Below are 13,973 nucleotides of genomic sequence, written 5' to 3'. Positions count from 1 at the left end.
TATGATGTGCTCCATACGTGCTTTTGATATGCTTGTGACGCTAGTTGATACGTTTCGCACGCATTTACAAAACGTTGAAACAATTGAAAATCATTTTTAAATGACATGGATTATATTTGACTACCCAGAAAGTAGCTCATTTTTTATAACAAAGTTCTAAGATTAAAGCAATAGTCTTAGTCTTCGTTTCACAAAGAAGTATTGAAACGAGTGCTTGGTAAACAAGGCTAGGTTTGGTGAAATCCTTCAACGAAAGGATCAGCGTCGAAGAGGATATTTTATTAAAACTTCATTCATGAAATAGGTAACGCAGCTACCTTCGAACGAGTACGCAGAATTGACAACACTTCTTGTGCCACTACTCGCCCTGTCTTGCTTTCCACGGGCCATTTACCATTGCTAGGCAGACGAGCGGCAAAACCGGGGGAGTTCAATTTCATCGGCTCAGTTTGCGCTGTGTATTCCTGGCGGTACGACAAATCCTACCCCGTCAACATCCCTCCCGCTCCGTCTTGCACATCGCGAAGACAACTCTCTAAATGCACACTGAGAGACCGGTGGCACAGATTTGAAACTGTAATCATCTTATCAATGATTAATTTCCTCGAACTGTAGCTCCAACTCGGCTGTCGCGTTGTGGAGGAAAATGGTAGGAAACTGGTAAAATACACACGTCACTCGCGAGGCTTTAGAGCTGAGCACTTTTTGGCTGTGATATCCAGGCACGAAGTGCGTTCCCTTTGCTTGTTAATTCCGGTTATTCGCAGGGAGAGACGCGCGGTGGTTTTCATCACTTTACCGAAGACTGTCAGCTGTGCCGATGTGGGAGCGGGGGCCAATCTCGACATTAGCCTACCGCTGAGCACCGATTGCTTGAAAGCAGCGTGAGCCTAAGCCCTTCCACTCGAGCCCCGCTGCGAGCCAAATAACTTTCCGTTTGTCGCGCCCCGCTAACGCAGCAAAACATCGGGATTTCTCGGTACGAAGCAAACACGAAAAAGAATACAAGATCCTTAAATCTGAAATCGGTTTGCGCTGCCTTTTATCCTTTTTTCCACCTAACGCAACGCATTCGCCATCCCTCTCTCTACACGAGGGTATGTTTTCCGGAAATGTTTTTGCACCCGTTTCAAAGCATCCTTTGGGGGAAGTTCATTGCCGCGCTCTGCGTGTGTCTGTGCTCAATTCGACAGCCCGATGACAAACACGGAACATGTGCGCGCACATGAACCAGGCCTTCGGTTAGCTTCATGAATAAACATGAACATATACATACTCCCTCGCACCCGGCTCTCGGTACAAACGAAGGAGAAAGAGAGAAAACTCAGGCGAGAAGCACACATCTTACTTACCGTTTCCAAAATAATTCATGTCCCGAGCAACTCAGATCCGGGGATTTGGTTGAGAAAAGATCGAACCAATCGAAGGGAGAAGAGGAACGGACGAACTAGTTAACCGTGGGGAAACCGGGGGCTGCTACACATTAGTCAGGTTTTATGGTACAATCTGATCAACATTTTTGCTCGCCAAATAGGCAACCAAATCGCCCCCAAAATCTGTGTACTGGGCGTAGATTTATGTACGTATGTGTGTTGGTTTGATAAAGTGTTAGAGGTTACACTGGGCGATGTTGAGCCTTTACCATAAGATATTTCTTAGAAGCTGTACCAGTCCGATCATATGTTTTGAACGATTCGATCTGATTTGTAGTAATGGGTAGATTTGTAAAGCATTAAAAACGTAATAATGTTTGCATTCGCCATGTTCATGTTTTGGGGAGCGATTCATAATGCCTCGTGTTTAATGCACTATATAGTTCTTCAGGAGGGATTATCAAGCCATTATTCTTAGTTGAGCATGACGCTGGAATATATTGCCTTCAGTAATAATATTTACACGCAATCAAACCTGGAGTCTCTGCTTGCAATACCGAAATTACATCAAATTTTGGATCGAATGAATGCATATAACACATCTAACATTATTCAAACAACACATCAGGAAAGAAAAAGTCCTATTGTTTCAACACACAAAACGAAAACATCTTAATTAGATTGTCTTGCAACGTTGATGTAGTGATCCACTCAGATACAAAGCATCAATCCACTTGAAGAATGCTGCAGCACCAAGAGGAAGGAGGGGTTTATCTTTCATGACATGTGCTCAGGCTCGATTGCATAGCAGCTACACATGGTGGCCCGCAACGATCAAAAAGGATTTAAGCGACACTGACCTCAAACCAAAGACCCCTACGTTGGATTGCATTTTCTTGTCACTATGCCACAGCAGCACTGGCTATCCGTACGTTGCGTCCTGTCATTATTCTTTTGCTTCCCTTTGTTCTGAAAGACGCCGAGAGATATCGTGTACTTGTCGCCACAAACCGGGATTGCACTGGTTTGTATGCGCGAAGCGTGTGCAGCTCGTGTGCATTTAGCATGTGATACGTACGTACGTATTCAGCAGTGATGAACAGTTTTGTTCAGAGCTTGTCAGACTCTTGAGAAAATAAGACCCGGCAGCAGCAGCAGCAGCAGCAGCAGCAGCTTCAACAGCAGCGGTATGAAATATGATAAGCTGATTTTGACAAAAATACCCACTGAATCATAGATGAGGAATGAATGAGCAGCCCCGGTTTCTTTGCTGTCCTGCTTGTTGTGAAGTGCTTTGGTTGGAGTACAGTTCGTTTCTTTGGTTTTATTTCGGGAGGAATTTCCAGGATGAAATTCAGTGTGTCTGCTTTTTGTCCCCGCCCAACTGATGATTATGTGTGACTCAAGTGCTTCAGTAAAAAATGATACTTGTCTCGTTTTTTGTCTCGTTAGATGTCTTACACAAAAACTCAAACGCTACATTTAAGCGGGAAAATTAATCACTTCCCACTCATCAGCAGCAATTATCCTGCAATAAATGCGCACCATGTTTGGTGATTTTGGCATCGGTATGGGCGGCAAAGACAAACTGCGGTGCATGAGCAAGTTTGGCCGTTTCGTGCGCCCGTCTCTTACCATCCTCAGTTTTCCATCGAGTTTATTGGGCAAGTGTCAAATTTTAATTCGCTTCCACAAACTTGTTATCGCTTGAATCATCTGCAGTGGTGTGGCGTATGAGGGGCGAACGAAGTATGTGAGTGGCGTAGCTATTTTCCCAAGAATGCCTCCAGAAATTCGGCAACGGTTTCGTGGGGGTGACGCTTCGGCAAAGGAGCGTGTGAACGAGAATTTTACCAGCAGTTATGGCCTTAGTTAGGCCTTCATTGTGTGTTGTTATTTGTGTTGGGCAATGGCACGTGGAAAAACATACACATTCTGTTGGAAGCGAGGGATGATTGGCGTCGGGCGAGTAAAAACTCGAGCACGGGTGACAATGCTGTGACCGGCTGGCACTGTCCCTTTCTGCGTGCTGGCTAGCTGACAAGGTTCTTCCCGCCGCACGAAGCAGAAAGATGATCCCCAGGAAGTGTCCTAGTGTCAATCTCCTGATCCTCCCTTTCCATTTGCTCGAATTTTACCCACAAGCGCGCCTACACAATGGGGTGAAAAAACTTTGTTAATTTCAAGTCTAATAAAGCCATATCGTGTGCGCGGCCTGACGGAGAAAAAGTTTACGGACGAAAAAGTATGGCAAAGTTGATCCGGATGCGGTATGCGTGGTACGTGCTGAAGCTGCTCGGCCGACGAATTGTCGTAGCGTTCGAACGAGGCTGAGGAGCGTGAAAAGTTGAAATGCCATGCGCCAGGGGCGGGAAGGGAAGGATGTGAATGTTTTCGGTGTGCCGGTTTTGGAATAATACCATCGTGAGAATAATTAATACTTCCATCTTGGGGTTTTTCTTACACTGCTTTCTGTGCGGCCAATGGCTGGCTTCTGCTTGGCTGGCTGGCTGGTTCGCGTATCTTGCATGGCGGAAAAGGAAGGACAATATTCTTCGCACTATATGGTTTTACGTTTGCCATCGTCAAGCCTTCCGTCGTCGGCAATTTGGCTGGCAGCAATGTTTCTGCACAAACGAGCCGAGAACGTGTGTGTGTGTGTGTGTGTGCATGTTGGTTGTGTGTTTGGCGAGCGTTTCTTTTCCTACTGCAATCCCAGACCGCCTAGGCAAGCTGTGGCAGCAGTACCGTTTATAATTATATCGCGCGAGTTATGATCAAAATAAAAATTAAATTTCAATTATCCTAATTATGAGCCCCACGAGGAGTGTGCGGCATTGCGGCATAACACAGGGAAATGCAACCCGCGGAAACATTAGCATGGCCATTAAAACAAAACTGGGCGCAGCAGCAAGCAGAGCCAACGGAACAGGAGTTACAGATTTCAGCACGGGGCCGTGATACATGAGCCTTACTGCCGCCCTGTTAGCAGTGTTAAAGTTGGTGCTCCATTCCGTTCACCCACCTTATGAGCGGACATTTTTCCACTTTTAATTTTTGGTCAAAATTGTCATTACATGGAAGGAAAATAGCACTCAGCGGTGGGTTACTTATGCTAACAGATGCCAGATGCCACATTTTCCGTTTCCATCGGTTCCTGGAGACCGCAATCGGGACAGCGGCATTGAAAGTGAACCACTGGCAATGGCACCACTTTATTTTCTTTTTAACAAACGGCTTTAGGCGGCTTATTTGCACAAGTACCATCATTGCGGAAGTGTGCAGCAAGCAAGGGGTTTTGACGCGTGGTGTGTGATGCGCATTGTTTATTCAGCACATGTTTTATGACAGGTTTAAAATAAATCATAAAAAATTCATGACCGAAATGTGGGTTGGGAGAACCGAACTCCAAGCGATTTAAAGAGCCACCCCAAAATAAGAACTCAATTGCGGAGCGATGACGTGCTGTTTGGGGACCATTCTGTTTCCCCCCTTTTGATTCTGTGCGAGTAGAAGGATTGGATAAAGTCAAACGCATCACCAACGGGAATATGTGCGTGCGTTGAGATACAGCACAAGGATTATTACTTTAGCTGGGGAGGAGCAGCAGCAGTAGCAGCAGCAGCAGCAAAAAATAAATAAAATAAAATAACACACCCAAACGGACATTTAAACATCCTTCGTTTCCGAACCATTACCAACATGCATACACAGCGCAATGCCACACGGCACGTTCGGACGGGACTTTTAATGTTCAAGTGTGATGGGCACTCGTCAAAATTATGTAGAGCGGCTCGAAAAGCATTGAAAATAATTGAAACGAAACAGTGTCGGCAAAAAAGGGAAAGCTAAAAAACCCCTACGGTTGGAAACGATTTTATGGTGGCTTTTGGGCAAATATTTATGCAACCGTTTTTAACCGATTATCCCATTTCCGGGTGTTTTTTTTTTGCGCTCTTCTGTACCTCATTTCCGGCACCTGCCCAGGCGTGACTGATCGAATTTGAAAGATTAATCATACGCGTTCCATTTGCTCCATGCGACTCGTCCTGTTTACTTTGCCTAATGACGTTTGAATTCGTTCCAGATAATCAGATGAACTATTATGACAGCAAACTTTAAGCTCGGACTGCTCATTTATTTATCTCGCCTCTTTTTTTGTTTTAAATCCTTTCCTCCCAGCCCGCCAGTTGGTGGATGCGGTTTTCCTGTCACTGCCAACCATTTCAAAATGGCTCGTTGAACAATAGTCGATTGGTCGTAAAAATGGCCATATTAGTGGCACTGGGCCGTGCACGTTCGGAAATGCATTTTCAATCGATTACATTCGAAATAACTCCTCTGCTTGGTCTAACCGCAGGAAGAAGGCTTCAAGCTCATTCTACCCGCTTTGCGTCCGCCTTGTCGTTGATAAAAAGGTTCTTCAGTGTGCTCTCTGCACTTTTGTAAGTCATATTGCTTCGGCTGCAACTAGAACGATAAGACAGATTTCGAGAGGCAGGAGATCTTCTAGCGGATTTCCAGTCGGCTCGATTACGGTACGCTTCACTTATTGGCGATGGTGGGAAAATGCCGGCATTACGTCTCTGACACTTATGACAGCCGTGTTTGAAAAAGCGAACGCTAGGAATTCAATCCTTCTCCGCATGCTTGCCCGCTTGCTGACTCGCTCGCCTGCTGGCGGTGGCAATAAAGCAGCAAAAATAAATTGAACTTTATGGCTGGTCCAACGCTTAACCCCTTTTTTCCGGTCGAGTACGGCAAACGGTGGGCAGTGCCGCGCGAGAGTCCTTGAAAAACTGCTGCTCCCGCCCATTCGGGAAAACTGCACAGTCAGTGAAAAATAGCTGCAACCCAGATACCGGCTACGGGGGAAATTGGTGGCCATTTATTCGCCTTTCTTGCAGGCACTGCTTTCCCTGTCAGATCTTCGGCCGAGTTTTTAGCCGAAGTCGAAAACAAACGCTCTTTATTCCCGTTGCTTTTACTTAGTATTGGAATGGGAGTGGATGGAGGTGTTTCATCTCATCGATTAAGATGTGCTTTCGTGGGGTGTAATGGTTGGGGTTTTTGTGTGATCTTTATGTGCATTGATTTTCTAAAGATAGATGAGTTTAGATCAGAAGCAGGAAATTGTAATTGATTTTGAAATAAGTTGCATACATTACCATTGATATCCATTAGAACAACCAAAAAGAAATCCATTTTTACTAAACTGTCGAATGTTTTAAGTTCAGTAAATATCGTCTATTAAGCAGCAATAACAATGATGTTTCGATTAGCCGAGCAAAACATTTGCCCCGAACATCGTTTTGGTTCATAGACGTGAAATATGACACAATCTTCATTTTATTTCTCATCGTTAAGTTTTACTGTGTCCTTTCTCACCGAGTCTGCACTTGAGTGCTTGAAAACTTTGGCAAACATTTCTCAATGTATTTGATAGTGCGAATGTGCTCAAGAGAACGAGGGACCATATTGTTCGGAAAAGTCCAATTCCTGTGTGATCAACATCGAAAACACTGCCCTCTTTACCAATCCTAGAAACGGATGAACATACGAACGAACGTAGGAAAACATCATTAAAAGGAATTGCTTTTTTTATTAACTTAAAGCGCTGCGTTTTCACCTTTAATTTTGAATCATAATATTCTTCCGACCGGTGGTCGTCTTTGTTATGCCACCGAGATGCCATGCTGAAAAGAAATGCTTTGCTCTCGAGGCTATTGGGGAGCAATATAAGCTAGCGACCAGGTTCCGCAGAAGCAACCCTATAGGCAAATTGAGCTAGCAAAAATTAAATTACACGCAAAAGCAGCGTCGTCACTACAGCGAGGTGTACGAAGTGGACGGAGCAAAAGATCGTACACAAAGAGTGGTAAGAAACAGCAAAAAAAAAAGAAAAAAAAAGGCGCAGCATCCAGCTACGCGGAAAGTACGCCTGGAGACGATAACAATGAAACCTTGGTGCGCTTATCTTTAATTTGTACGAGCTTCTTCGGTTCAGTGATTATTGTGTGTTGGTGGCTGTGTGGGAAAACGCAGCGAAGGAAATCGATCGACCTGTGTTTTTTTTTCTTTCTCAGCGTTCTCAGCGTGAAGCCTAACTGTCTTACTCAACGGGTGGGAGGTGTACTTGGTCCATTTTATCTCACCCTAACCTCAATGTGCGTTTGTTTTTTCCTCCAATGGTTTGTGCACAGATATTCTAACAGCAACTCACAACACCGAACAAGCAAGAAACATTGTTAGATAAGTGTAAAAGTGACGATAAAAAGAGACAGAGAGAAGAAAAACATACTCCCGATACGCGAAATTGGCTTTTGGGAGGCAAACGCTCGGAAGTGTCATTGTGTGGAGACGAGGTCGAACCTTGGAAGGGTGCCCACAAATCGCCCCCAGCTTGGAAAAAAGTGTGTTCCAGTAGTTGTGTTAGTGCGTGTGAAGTTGTGTGTATAAGTACGCGTGTTCGTGAGTTTGTTAAATTTATGGACAACTTGCTCTGAATTGCTCAATGAGTTGTGCTACGCCTGATAATGGTGCCGAGCGTATCGATTAGGTGGCACCGGTGATGGTGTACATCCTGATTGGAGAACGGCACAGCAACACCGCAGCGGATACGGACATCCCGAACGTTACTTTGCAGGCGTACGGCAAACGAGTCACGCTACTAAAATAGTAAACCACTATCCTACACACGCATCGTGTGAATGCGGCAACGGAAGGCCACGCTACGCACGCCCCCAGCCGGACAGTAGCCGAAGACGACGTAAAGCGCGAGTGTTGCCCGGAATTGCTGCACTGTACGGTTCAAAATATACTCGAGACAATCATCGCCACCGCCAACGCTGAGGTTGCAATGTTCTGGTAGCCAAGAAAATTTCGCCGTGGATCCTTATTGCGGCGGTGGAATCAACAGTGGTGGCCAATGGCCGATACCGAACTGCGGCGGACCGATGTGTCATCATGGCCCCGGACCAGGGCTACCGCCGGGAGCGGGCGCGGGACCAGTGACGGTGGGCCAGGGCGTGGTCGGACCGGGCGGGGCGGGACCCGGCATGGGCACGCTGGTGCACGGTCCCTCGCAGCTGTCCCTGCACGGTCCACCACTGCCACCGCCACCGCTCTGTAATCCATGCAGCAATACGAACAGTTTTAACTCAGTGCCATTACCGGGACCGTCCCGCTGGGGTCCCCGTACATCCTGCCCTGTACATAGCCCTTTCAGAATACGAGTGCCAAACGGTTCCATCTGCTCCGGACATCAGGTAATGCCTACGCCCTTGTTGTAGCTTGTAGACCTTGGTGTGTACTTTTCCAGTATTGTATTGTCGAGCTGCTACTGCTCTAAACGTTTGAAGCGCAAGAAAGGGACGAATTCCTTTAGATCAAATGATTGTTTGTTCCGGCGGAAATAATCGACAAAGCGATGGTGTAGTGCTCGACTGTGAAGGACAGGAGAGCAATCTATTGAACACTAGAACGGGATTCAATGCTGCCCAGGACGTGTATCGCCGAAACCTTGGACAATGGTTAGCAGATACCGTCTCTAATTACGTCAGATGAATTTCAATGAATTTCTCAGAATGTGTAACCCCGGCCAAGGTGCCAGCATGCCTCGGAAATGAAGACAATGTTCAAGGAATATTGATTGGAATGTAGCTTTCCTAGGAATTGACCGATTTTGGCAAATGGCTACTATTGGTAGCCACATTAAAAGCCCGAATGGGTAGAAGAATTTACAATGCAAATAGTACAAATTCTTTGCCCTAAACAGGGGCCAAATACATTCACCAGCATTAGATGTTTACTGCGGAAGTGGGTGAAAGTTTGTTTAGGGTGGCGAACATCAAGAGATACCTTCCATCCTTACCCTCCTTGGTGTTCCAGCCCGAAGCTGATCTAATCATGCTTCTTCCAGCATTTTCTGAAGGAGCACCAATCGGGAAATGACCATTTCATGAAACTTTCTACAGAACCCATACTCCAAAAGTCTTTAAGATGGAGTGAATTAAAATTCATTAGCTTGAGCAGTTTGAGGCTGTTCCGGGACTAGAAAAGGCCCATGTAAGTGTAGTTGCTAGTGGGCGAAAACTTTCCACAACTTTGCCATCAATCCATATCCAATCCAGGCTCCTGGTTTACCGATGGTTTCGGCCCTTGCCGTACTGGGGGGCAAATTTTGTGCGGCTAGAATCTTAAGTGCATCGAACTATCACCGTATTCTGGGATAAGTTATCGTCCTGGCGAGAAGTTTAACTGGAGACTGGTATAGAATTAAGATGATCGATCCTCTGCTTATGTGCGTCCTCTTCACGTTAGGCTCAAAGTTTAAGTGGCAAACTAGTTTGACTATTAAAGTAGCTTGAGTTCTGGTAAAGTCAAAAGAATTATTTCCTTTTTGTTAGTATTTGCTGTATTGATTAAAGTAGCTAATCCACGCAATTAGGCGTAATTAAATGATTTAGGAAGGGTCGAGGAATCTAACGTCTAACGTCGGTAGCGTTAGCATTAAATTTGAGGTTAAAATAGAAACATCCTACATAATTTATTGACCACAAAGATACTTACCTATTTTAGACACATCGTCAATCATGAAAACGTTAAAAAATGTTTAAATTCACTACGCTACGCCTAATACTGCTATCTGTGTTGAAAACGATCCGTAATCGTAGCCTAATGTTGGGTCTGATTGTAATTAATTGCGTTTAATTATTCATTGATCCTATTTCGTACGGATGTACGTGATTCCGGTCGTGTGTTCAGTACAACGTTGAGTATGGTTGTTTAACCATATTTGGTTTAGTAGTGTTAAATTCTTGAAAAACAGATTTTCTATGGATTTTAAAATTTATTTTATAAATACAAAAGTGAGTTAACAGCTACTGACACTTCGGGGTAGATTATTGACACAAACCATTCAGCATAAATGTTGAAACAGAATGGTGGATAGATGGTGAATGACGCTACCCTTTCAGAACACATATGTTTACTCTTTTCACAACTTTTTACTTGTTGGACAAATGAGTCTATAGTTAAAACTGTACCCCAGATATCGAGCCGCAAGCGAGTCAACATTATTTTGGGGATTTCGTGGAAGGTCCACCCACTGCATAAATCATGCTACCTTAGTGGCTGAATTATTGAATGCTGTCGCTGCTGCTACTCCTACTCTGCTTTCATTCAAACTTTACCGCTTGTCCGGGTTAACCGGTTTTGTCAGACGTCAGTAGCCTCTGTTGTCTTTCCTTCAACATTTTGCAGAACTCTTCAACGTCCCAGATCCAGATGTTCCGTTCCCAGTATTCCTCCTCGTCAAGCGTCTCGCATGTCTCATGTTCCTTAGTATAGCTACCTTTTTGCCAACAACAAGAGTGTAGCAGACAAAAAAGGTGAGAAATTAGTGCGGATTTCGAAGGGGCGACGTGTCCGTACGGTACGGAAATAATAGAGAACCAGCATCCATCCCAAGGTATCGAGCGAACGAATTTGTAAAGCCAATGTCATTTATCCTAGCAAATCAAGGATTTGCCCTCCGTTGCTCTAATTGAGTGAGATGTTAAACGAAAGATTTAATGAATGGACGGTTTTGGTGGTAATGGTAATGCAGCCGGGTGTGGTTGGTGATCATTAATTATTTCATCTGATCCGAAGATTTGCCATCACCTGCTATTAAAAGCGAGAAGAAGCGTCAGTGCAATTCGAGAGCATTTGGCACAATCCATTTGAAATTCGTTCGACGAGTTGAAGAAGACGGGTTGAATTGTTATTTTAATTGATTTGTGAATAGAAGAGGATTCAACTTGAATTATAATGAAAAGTGCATCACATAATTACTATTGAAACCACTAATGGAAAGTAAAAAAAAAAAACGACTTCATATTTTCAATCCAATAGTACGAAAGTGATGATAGATTGCTGCCGCAACCTTGAACATTCTATATACATAGGCTTTTTGTTAACATTGAAACTAAAATAATCTGTAATTAGGGTTTCAGTTTAAAGAAAACTTTGACTGACAATGAATTTCAGAATTGTATGCTGCTCAAGATCGACCAAATGTTTACCTCGCATAAATTTAAACGCTTCTCGGCTTTGCTTAGGCTCGTGGCACAAAATTACCATTAGTCAATTATGTAGTGCACAAAGGATGGGCATTAATCCTCAACAACAGACGAAACCGCTCACTTGCGTAGAGGCGGATCGTATTGTAGCTGCTCATGGGCTGAAAAGTCATCATAACCCTTGTGGCAACAATGGAATGCGTTGCAAAAACCTGTCAACAATCGAAGCATATAATTTGCGATTATATCACAACATGAAAACCATATCATTCATGTTTTTGTGTGCTATTAGTAGTAAAGTGCATTTGGCTGTGAACATAAGGTAATTCTAGCAGAGTAGCTGAGTTCATTCCATTTTGAATGGGTCATTACAACATTGCATTGGAACATGTTTTACTTTAAAGTCGTACATACATTTCAAAGTAAAGTTTCATATTGTATGGCTCTACTGCCATAAGAGCTATGGTTGTAGAACAAAATCTAACGATCCTGGCTGTATAACCCATTTAATTTCCATAGATTGGATGTAGGTGTATATCTAGATATAAATACGGGTTTCAGTGCAGAGTTGCAAGAACTTTGACAGCTAACTAAGCCCAAGAAGCCTTTCAAATATTCTCATTTCAATACTAATACCATTCTTCTCTGATTCTGATTGATCAGACAAATTCCAAAATTGGACATCTTGTTACAATCCGTTTCTAACAGCGCGGTGAGGACATTTGCAAAAAGTTTTCTCCTCAAAGTCACTGCACAGCCGCAATTGCCGTTTATTAGCATTCCCCCACGAAGATTCTATTGCATGCCATCCCAAATTTCAATCGATAAAGTAATGAGTTTTTTTACTCGATTCATCCTCATCCGGTGTAACTTTCTTCCCCAAGGACATAAAGCTACATTTCGGTACCGATATTAGCTTACCCGTCCGTCTGGGAGGAAGTTGGAGGGCCGTAGCCGAATCGATGGAAAACTTTTCCAATTTACTCCGTTCGCGTTCCCAGACCAGTTAGCAGGCGAGCGTAAGTGTTGAATGGACATTTTGTTAAGTTTTTTTTTTCAAGCTTTAGCTCAGCTTGCTAACTCCCGAGTTTCGATTCTGCTCAAAGGGACCGTCGTTGAATGGGCTGGAAGTTTGTGAATGTTACCAACAGATTTATCATGGCGTCGACAGGCGCCGGCTGTCCACGGGCTAACGGTCGATTTGCTTTATCGCGACCCGTTCTGTTTACCCGTTCCTGAAATGCTCCGAGACAACCTCCTGTCGGATGGCATCAGTGTCGGTCGATGTCGTTGAATGTTTCATTTTTTCTACATTCGTTTCCATTTAATGGCAATGTAAAACAAATCTAAACTATCACTCAACTTCTATTCTATCCGGTCATTTCAGTATATTTTTTACGCCAGAAGCATTGAACGAAACATTATGGCAAGTTTAAAAAGTCTCGATTTTACCCGTGAGGCAATTTAAATCCATTTTTCAACATTTTATTTTCCCCGAACCCAGGGGATCCTCGTTGGATAAACTTTCAACACCAAAAAATCATCATCGTAAATAGAAGGCAATGCAGATGAGCTTGTAGAGTTGGGCTTCAGACTGACCCTTACCAGTTCACCAGACGAGGCGTGCCGTGACTTCTGGAAGCTTCGGTGACAGCTGGGAGCGATTGGCCGTAAATCTTCTTTCGATGGGAATAAATTTGACCAGTTTGATTTATGATACTGGTGAAGTAAAAACCAACAGCTACTCATAATGCGGCAGGGAAAGATGGTGAGAACCGACTTAGCTCGGGTGCGGCAATAAGCACACCATAATCGTATGTGCACGATAACGAGGGCAGAAGGGTGTTGTGTCGAGCGAAAAAGGATTCGACCGATCTGTACCAAGTGCTGTAGATGACAGCACGTTTTGCATTATATTCTCACTGGATGTAGGAGGAGGTCAAGAATTACTCTTGGGAATTTTTCGTTTACTCTTTTTCTTTACCTCCCAGATCGGAATGATTAAATTTTGATGATCTAAAGTCAATCGATGCATTGGTGTTCGCCTACCGGTAGCAAAAAAGCTAGCACTCCGTTTTGGTTCCTGTGTGCAATGAATGAGAAAGCAATTTAGAGTCTACGGCTGACGTTGAGGGTGAACAATGAACGAAGTTTAAATGGCACTCGTACTGGTCATAAATATTGTTACCGTTTGCAAAGTTGGGCACTTAACACTTTTCATTGAATTGCGTTTGGTTCGGCACTGCCAAAGTGTAGCTTTCAAACTTTTTTAATAGTACACACGTGCAAATGACCGCCTTCCCGAACTATGTGATCGCTGCTGCAAAGTTAGGGCAAACTTATGTTAACCCGTAAAATATGAACGCTTCGACGAGTGGAATACAAATAGATGCAGGTATTGTTCCCCGGAACCCGATCCAGAATTCGATTGTACGTGTAATATGTACTTGAGCGTCTAGTCGTGCACTCAGTGGAAGTGAAAATGATATGAAAACCTTGTCAGCAACCTTTGCAATCGAATGCGTATGTGTCCATG

At 44.0% G+C, this 13,973-nt stretch overlaps 1 protein-coding gene across 5 annotated transcripts in view; it reads left to right on the top strand.

The window, feature by feature from the left end:
- LOC120951310 (peripheral plasma membrane protein CASK) overlaps nt 1–13,973 on the top strand; it is a 192,946-nt gene that overhangs the window by 92,837 nt on the left and 86,136 nt on the right. For 2 of the 5 annotated variants that reach the window (XM_040369966.2, XM_040369967.2), the window contains exon 2: nt 7,577–8,641. The exons of the other annotated variants lie outside the window; for them this stretch is intronic. In XM_040369966.2, the coding sequence (XP_040225900.1) occupies nt 8,330–8,641 (312 nt within the window). In that variant the 5' untranslated portion in view covers nt 7,577–8,329. The remainder of the gene's footprint in view (nt 1–7,576; nt 8,642–13,973) is intronic. 5 annotated transcript variants of the gene reach the window in all.

The sequence above is a fragment of the Anopheles coluzzii genome, chromosome 2, assembly GCF_943734685.1.
Source record: "Anopheles coluzzii chromosome 2, AcolN3, whole genome shotgun sequence".
Taxonomy (NCBI): Eukaryota; Metazoa; Arthropoda; class Insecta; order Diptera; family Culicidae; genus Anopheles; species Anopheles coluzzii.
This window is presented reverse-complemented; position numbering and strand designations above follow the sequence as displayed.